The sequence below is a fragment of the Echeneis naucrates genome, chromosome 8 (assembly GCF_900963305.1).
Source record: "Echeneis naucrates chromosome 8, fEcheNa1.1, whole genome shotgun sequence".
Classification (NCBI taxonomy): domain Eukaryota; kingdom Metazoa; phylum Chordata; class Actinopteri; order Carangiformes; family Echeneidae; genus Echeneis; species Echeneis naucrates.
The window spans coordinates 10,923,409-10,931,488 of NC_042518.1; the positions used below are offsets into that span (position 1 = coordinate 10,923,409).

General features: G+C 38.2%; 1 protein-coding gene across 2 annotated transcripts; it reads right to left on the reverse strand.

Annotated features, from left to right (window-relative positions):
* Positions 1–1,167: 1,167 nt before the first annotated feature.
* lgals2a (lectin, galactoside-binding, soluble, 2a) lies at positions 1,168–5,534 on the reverse strand. Of its 2 annotated transcripts, none has more exons than XM_029508818.1 (4): positions 5,519–5,534; positions 2,503–2,572; positions 1,986–2,157; positions 1,168–1,722 (listed from the first exon to the last, which is right to left on the reverse strand). In XM_029508818.1, exons 1-4 carry the CDS (start codon positions 5,532–5,534, stop codon positions 1,576–1,578), a joined length of 405 nt encoding a protein of 134 aa, XP_029364678.1. In that variant the 3' UTR covers positions 1,168–1,575. The 2 variants fall into 2 exon arrangements, with proteins under 2 accessions (XP_029364678.1, XP_029364677.1); XM_029508817.1 differs by lacking the exon at positions 5,519–5,534 and adding an exon at positions 4,959–5,101 and having other exon boundaries at positions 2,503–2,582.
* Between the last annotated feature and the right edge of the window lie 2,546 nt (positions 5,535–8,080).

The window sequence follows — 8,080 nt, forward strand, 5'->3', positions numbered from 1 at the left end:
TGCCTGTTTGATAGTAAGAGACAACGACTGCCTCTTCTGTTAGATGTCGAGACCTGAGATTGCAGATCTGAAGCCAGATGATTTCTATTACTGCATGTAGTGAACAATTTATGCTGTGAATTCATATTTTGGCAAATCATTCTTTGAGAAAATAAATATGTATTATCTTGGTGTATTTCGTTCATTTTTGAAAATTTGAATTTTAGAACGTCTTGGTTATTTTGGCAAAAGCACGGATGAATAAAAGCATTTTTTTTTCTCACTTTAGGCTCTGAACATGGACTCACAGACACTGGTCATTTACAAGGCTGAAAAAAATGCAGCCTGGTCTGATAAATCTGGATTTCTGCTGAGGCAGCAGACAGCTTGGTCCCCTCTTGGCATCAACAGTGTGAATTATTGGTCCTAACCTGCCTCGTGTCCAAGGTGATGGTGTAATGATGAATGTTTTCTTCCCGCAGTCTAACACAAATCAATCACGGTCTCAGTGCTACAGCCTGTCTGAGTATTTGTTTCTGACCATGTATAATCCTTTTACGGCCACAGTTTACCATTTCATTTGGTGATCTAGAACTGGCCTCACTGTCACCACTGAAACGACTGTGGGAGTTGGAGCTTGAAAAGTACAGCTGACAAATCTGCCAAAATAATATGATGCAGTCAAGTTAACATGGAACAAATTCTCAAAGGAATGTTTCAAACCTCTTGTGGGGTCCATGCCACAAAGACCTGAAAAAAAAAAAAAAAAAACAAGGCCCTGACTGATGATTAAATATGGTATTCCTAGTAAATAACTTTGTGAAGGCTCTGTGTTCTGCAAAGATGTTAGATGTGTGGCTTTGAATCAATCATTATCAATGTTTATACAGAACCAATTATTAAACCAGAGCATTTTAAGTTCATTAATGGAGATTGTGATCAGTAATCTATGATCAATTTCACCACCAACACTGTGAACAGAATAGAACAGAATATGCAATAACTACAGTATTTGTGTAGGAGTGAGGGCAGTGAAGTGAGTGCTAAATTTTAACAGCAATATTGAAAAGGTAAAAAAAAAAAAAAAAAAAAGTGTGCATCTTATCGGAAAAATTCAAATAAAATGATTTCACGTTGAAGAAAATGTGCATTTGGCTGTTTAAGGAATCAACAAAGTCCATGTTTTATTTTCCATAAAAGGCCATTGTTTAATGCGTGTTGCTCCAGGAAAGCATACTACTCAGTTATAAATCTGGAATGTTTAGGAGAGAGCATTTAAAGGTATCTGGTCACATTTCATCTGGAACTGTCCAACTAAACACTGAAAAGCTTTTCTTTTCAGAGTCAGCAGTTCTGTCAAGTGTATAAAAAGGCCAAACATTATTCTCATCTCTATCTGTATATCTGAGTTTGCATGTCTCTATCTTACTTATCTATCTCATTTTATGGATGTTTGCATGTGCATATGATGAATCTAAGGCTAGTAGCACATGAATTGTGGAATTTAAAAGCTAGAGTACAATGTGACCTGATGTTAGACAAATTCAAAAACATTAAACAGAATTTAAATCCAATGATTTCTCGAATGATGGAGGTTTACTTGATCTCAATGCTTCTGATGCGAACATCCTCTTCAAAGCTAATGCAGGAGTACTTCTCCGCACCCATGCGGTTGGGGAAGTGGATGTTAGAGCCATCTGGTAACGTCACCAGGAACTCCGTAGGGGTAAATTCGATGGTAATCTAGGGAAGTGTGCAAGGGATATAAAAACAAGGATGTTACATTTTGAACCTCTGCTCCTTTCTCATTATAGATATTTCAAATTTAACTGAACTCCTGAACCTAACCACTGTGTCATTAAAAAACTTGAAGATAGCCTATCTGATAAAAGGCTGAGTCAATTAGTTGTTGCTCATATAATTAGGTTTAAGTTATCAAAGTGCAGTGACACAGCTTTTCCAGCAGAGGTCACATACAGTAAGACAAGCCTGAAACAAGGCCACACCTTGAACTCCTCTCCTTGCTGGAAAGGAAAGCCTCCCTCCCGGTGCTCCTCACACCAGCAGCCTCCCTGGTAAGAGTTGCAGACCACTGTATTCTCATCTCCATGGGCGTTAAAACGAGGGTTCATATGAAATGTAATCTCCTGATCATCAGGGCCAATATTAATAGCAAAACTGTAGCACAAAGAAACAGACATTTATTACATTTAATATGCATAAAATTGAAACAACTCACATTGCTACATTCCTTTATAATCATTTTCATTGCACAATACTGAGGGGAAGCGGAAAGATAGTCAAACTGTTTATGGATTACAGCTCCATTAATATATGTAATGAGTGGCCCTCATGTTCATGTGAGTCACTGCATTCAAAGAGGAAATAACTACAGAAGAGAAAGTGGACTGCTAAAGAACAACACTTAAATATTTGTTTTGATATCCCTATATAAGTTTGTTTCCAGTGAACTACTACTGAATTTCTAAATACGCCAAAATTGTGTTTCACATGTGCTCTTACTTTGCAGCATCAGGCTTGGGAACTCCAACCACAGTGAGGGTCTGTCCAACCTTGAAGGACATGTTCTTCACTATCATACCCTGTGCAGAAAATGAAGGGTTGGTAGGAGGTAGAGTAGGACAAGCATGCTATTGTGTGGTAATACAAATAGGTTTTACGAGATCCAATTATTATTGCAGCTACAGGCAAAGAGAAAACAAAAAACAAAACAAAAAACAGCACTACCGCCAGCAACATCAGCCAACTCTCTGATCCTCCATCCATCCTTGGAAATTGCAGAAGACATGCTTTCAATTATAACGCCATTGATAGACTGCTCACATATTCCAGTTTTTTCCTGTTCCACTATAAGCATGGCTCTTTTCCACTACACCAATTTTGGCCAAGGCTGAGAATGCTGAATATGATGAGCACCAATGAAACAAAGTGATATTTTGGTGAGTGCAGTAACGGATGGCAAGCTCACAGTGAAGAAAAAGTAACCCAGCACAGCAGAAATTCTCAGCTCAGTTGCTACTGTACATGTGGCAGGGGAATACTGGGCTGTGCCATGATTAGGAAATTCTAATTGAATAACATATTATTGGGTTGTGAAACACAGATCAGTCTTGTTGAACAGCTTGCCCTTTTGTCAAAAAACAAGGGAAATGTGAACTTTCACCAATTTAACAAGCACAAAAATAGCAGCCCTTTTAGAATTTTACATTTTTAATGATAATGTTAACTACGTATGCTAAAGTAGTAGTTCACCAGTTTTTAGGAGCAGATCCTGAGCAGAGATAATAAAAAGAAAAGAATTATGAGCTCATAAATCATTAATTCTCTGGTCAGTGACCAGGAAACGCTTTGATATAATTATGCATATTTAAATGTCTTGTTCTTTGTATGGGACATATCATCCATACATATATTAGAAAAACATTTTTTACATGCAAAAAAAGTTTCGTGAGTAAGAATTTATGCAGACGTGATACATGACAGAATTTTGGAGGGTGATTTGATCTTTTTAAAGGATGGGAGAGAGGATTTTTCAGTCTTAAGCACTGCAGCTGTTGGGAGAAACCCCTGCTAATGTTAACAACTTTTCACGCAGTTAACAAGACACCAACCTTTCTCACTAAAGATAACTTTAAGGGATGTTTATTTAGTTGATAAAGTTCAGGGTCAGAATGATTGGCATGACCAGGGAGACAAGTTTGAACAGCAACCTAAATAAAAAAAAAAAAATACTATAGTTTCCTATCAAAATGTACTAATATTGTTCACCTGAACACCTGAATTTAATACTAATAAGTCGGACACAGGCTAAAATATTGCAAAGTTATTAGTGGTTTCTAACTTCAGAGACTAAACCAAAAGAAAAAGGAGAAAAAAAAAAGAAAAAAAAAGGGGTGGGGGGGGCGGCATGGATACGACATTTTTTCCATGTTAGAATCCAACTGTACAGTGTGTGTGTAACACGTGGTGCAGGGGCTGGGGCTGTCTGGGGCTGGGCCAAGATCAGAGCTGGCTCTCCTCCTGCATTTAAGCCAGACACTGCTTTTCTGCAGAAAACTGCATTTTGTATTATGCAAGACTGAGACACTAATTCCAGCTACCAAATGACTGGAAAATGTAAAATATGTAAAGCACTTATATTCATCACAAATAAGTGGATTATTTAAGTTAAATTTCACTGCCATTTCTACATTCTGTAAAAATAAGTTTCATTTACTGACCATATTCACTAAACTACAACCTCTATGAGCTACATCTCACTTCATAGTAACAGGTAGATTTGAGAATCCTGGTACAGTAGTATCTATTGCAAATTCCACATGACTTTATTTCATCTTATCATTTGATAGGATTTAAGCCTGCTGCCCCCACTCTCTTGTTTCCTCTCCAAATACATTTACCCCTGTGGCCAAGAAAACAGCTGGACTGATAAAGGGCCTTATTGTGATCTACTCAGCTTATGAGCCCCAAGAAACCACAACCCTGCATGACCATGCTTTGTTCTAGATATTTAAACAGGGAGAATGCAATAAAATGGACAAATGCTAAGAAGTCTTTCTCTTACAATGTGGTTAAGTATTAGAAGGAAGAATACAGTAATCTGATGACTTACAAACACATTTTCAGCAGTTAAAAAAAAACTGGCAGACACTTTCATGGCTGCTTTACAAGGAGACTGATGTAACGTGTTATGTGCTCAAGGTGAATATTTTGACCATAAAAGGAAATAAAGTTAATAAAAAAGACCAGAAATCTCAAAATCTAAAGGAAATTGGTGTCACTTTTTTGAATAGCTCAACTGGTCCAGTTATATCAGCATGGACCAGCAGAGTGACCTGGCAAAATTTAATCAGTCACACATTCAAAATCATCATCCAACACAGTTTGCCTATCTTAAAAGTCTTAAAAATATAGAGGCTAAAAGACATGCAGGAACATATAATGAAAATAGTACTTACTTTCATCATCTTTGCAGATATAGTGGAGGAGTTCAGCTGAGAAGAAATGAGAGTGCTGCAGACAGGGCTTTTCCTCTCTGCATCTTGACTGGAGGATTTATACAGTGTGGGAGGTCCTCGTAGTCCAAATGACAGCTCAAACAGCAAATGAAATTCGGGCCATCGATGTACACCGACCAATGGATTCAAGTTATATACCATAAATAACCAATTTAGTGTTTAACAAATAAGAGTTAAGTGAAGTGAGGATGATTTGTGACAGATTACTTCTTGACATCAGACTGTCACATTGTAAGTTGGTGTCGTCGTCTGACAGCAAAAAGGGAACAGAAGCCAGTGGCAGACAAAAATATAAATATATTTGTTGCCAGGGAGACGACTAAATATTTAGAACAGGCTGTGGCCTGAGTGCCTGCTCACTGTACATGGCCTCTAACTTAAAGTAGGATCAAATGGCAGCATTTGAATTGAGCCCAGCTGTGACCTAAGGTTTGCAAAGAAAGCATCCAAAATGTGGAAACTGAGTCAAATCCTCAAAATGGTTTGAATCTCTGACTCACAAACAATGACAGGCATGACTTTCACCCATTGACAGCTGTATGCACTGTGACTGACAGAGAAAAGAGAGACACACTCTGCAATGTATTTCAACCTTGAACCAAATGTAATGAAAATTAAAATCCAGGGGAGCAACTGTCAAGGGATTGTGCGCAAACACACACACACACACACGTCCTAATCCTCAAACAGATAGTTAAAACGTCTGAGGTCCAGCATGCGGTCCATGAATTTAGCATAGCAAATCTTAGTAATCTGAGTAAAGTGTGGGTCTTCAACACAGCCAAAAGAACTTCAGTAAACCTTAGCACTGATCCTCTAAACCTACTGAAGGGACGAATCACCGTGTGTGTGATATATATATATATATATCTCAACATCTCAACACACACACACACACACACACACACACACACACACAATCTCCTATAGATGTGCAGATGGTTTTAGACTATTTGACAGAGAAGGAGAAGGCATAGAATATGATTCACATAACTTTCATTCTCAATCCATTCAGTGAGCTATGACCTCGTGTCCGATGAATGGGGGCAGGGCCACATTAAGAATGCAGAGGGCCCTGGGGACCAAGCTGAGCCCACCATTCCTAATCCATTCTACTCACACTCACATTTTGAATCATAGTATCTGAACAGAGGCTACAATCTGCTGGAAACATATACAGGACACATCTCAACTTGATGGACCAAGCCAACGCCTGAAGCTATTTTCTATCATACAGGAGTTAAACCAAATGATTGGACCAATGCATCCCTGGGCCGGGAGAAACAATGTCTATGCATGAGCAAACAATGTGCACTGTCCATCTTTAATGCAGTTTTAGGATTCAGAGTCTGCAGTCACACATAGAGAAGGATTCATGCTGTTCTGCTAAGGTAGACCTATATAACAAACAATTCAGGTAACCTGTATCTGACAGGATTTCCACAGTAGCAGACACGATGCACCACAATAGCCAGATATTTCCAAAACCAACGTATGTCAATTATCACTCATTGTATAAACACAACACCTTGAGACAGCCAATATCAGCATAGGCAGGAGGTTAGTATAGCTCAAATAAGGGAAAAAAACATACCTGGTATGAAGGAAGTTTGGGCTTTTGGTTTACGTCGTTATTGTTGTTTTTGAGTTCGATCAATCATATTTGCCTCGAATCGTGAGTCTTTTAAACTGGTAGCCGGCTCGGCTGAACCGCAGTCAGCGTCTGTTAGTGCTTCTTCTCCTTCTTCTCCTTTTTCTTGTTCTTCTTCTACGGTGTTAATTGGGAGTTAGCGATCCTCGTCTTCGGCGGTAGCATTATCCACTCAAGGCTAAAGCTAGCAAGCCGACTTTCTAAAAGAAGAGGTAAATAGTATATATTAGCAGTTTCTACATCTCTGTGCCCTTTTCTTTCTCCGTCATTTTCTCTTGGCTGCTGTGCTGTTCAGGTGTTTGTTTTCCATGTCTTTATCAAGGTGCTGGCTTAGCCGCTAATAAGCTGCGATCGCCACCTCTGCTGACCTCTGACCTGGTCGGCCATATTTGTTATCACACACAAAGCCAACAAACCACTCCATTATTTGTATTTGTTAGTAAGGTGGCACTAAATCAATTTCTCCATTTGTCAATTTGTTCACCAAAAAGGATATTTGTATAGGTTTTTTTTAACTTTTAGTTGAATATTTACTCACCTCAATAAACACCAAGTTTTTCTTTTTAGATTAACAACTTTATCATCATTATGAATGTTTTTTTAGCCTGGTTAATTTGCCCAGAATGTACCACTGCTTCAGATATATTGAGTGATGAGGACTATTAATTGAATCTCAATCTTGAGTTGAAATTATCTTGTCACAGTTATAGACTGGAATCAACTTAATTACATTTTAATTTGTCCACATTTGTCCAAAAAGGAATCAGAATAACTGGAATCTAAGTTACTAAGTTATGATTGTTCATCTTCTGAGTTACATCTAGTTCTGAATATACCTGCTTAAATCTAATGATCCAGCTTTTATGTTCCTTCTTGCATTTGTGCACTGAATGTTGTCTGCCATTGCCATTTCTGCACACATGGGAATCAGAGTCCACAATGTTATGTCTATGGTTCCCCATTGGTGCAACAACGTATAAAATTCTATCACAGCAGGGCCTCCCTTTTTATCTTATCTGAAAAACTCATCTCTTTTGAGCACACAACCAATCCTGAAGTCTCTCAAAGCCTAATATGTCTAACAGGCACATACTATTGACTTTGGGTGTACTGATTTCCTTATTGAATAGCTATATTAGTCTACTTAGTGCCAAGGTCACCCACTGTACTGAAGCTTTATGGGCTGCCTAACACTTTTAAGGTGCTTTTGATAAAGGCATCTGCTAAATGAGTAAACATGAATCTAAACCCACACCGTTGCCCAGACCCAACACAAAGTCTGAATATTTGAACAATTGAAATGAATTGAAATGTCCTCACAATCCAGAAATGTCTTCATTTACAACTGACATTTGTGCTAATGAAGACAAAAAATAAGCCCACACAAACATATACATATATGCTCCTGGTT

Excerpts from the sequence above, each read along its gene's own strand:
- lgals2a (XM_029508817.1), bottom strand. Across the intron at positions 2,158-2,502 it reads CCCAAGCCTGATGCTGCAAA|TTTTGCTATTAATATTGGCC; the intron begins GTAAGAGCACAT and ends TTTGTGCTACAG. Across the intron at positions 1,723-1,985 it reads AGCAAGGAGAGGAGTTCAAG|ATTACCATCGAATTTACCCC; the intron begins GTGTGGCCTTGT and ends ACACTTCCCTAG.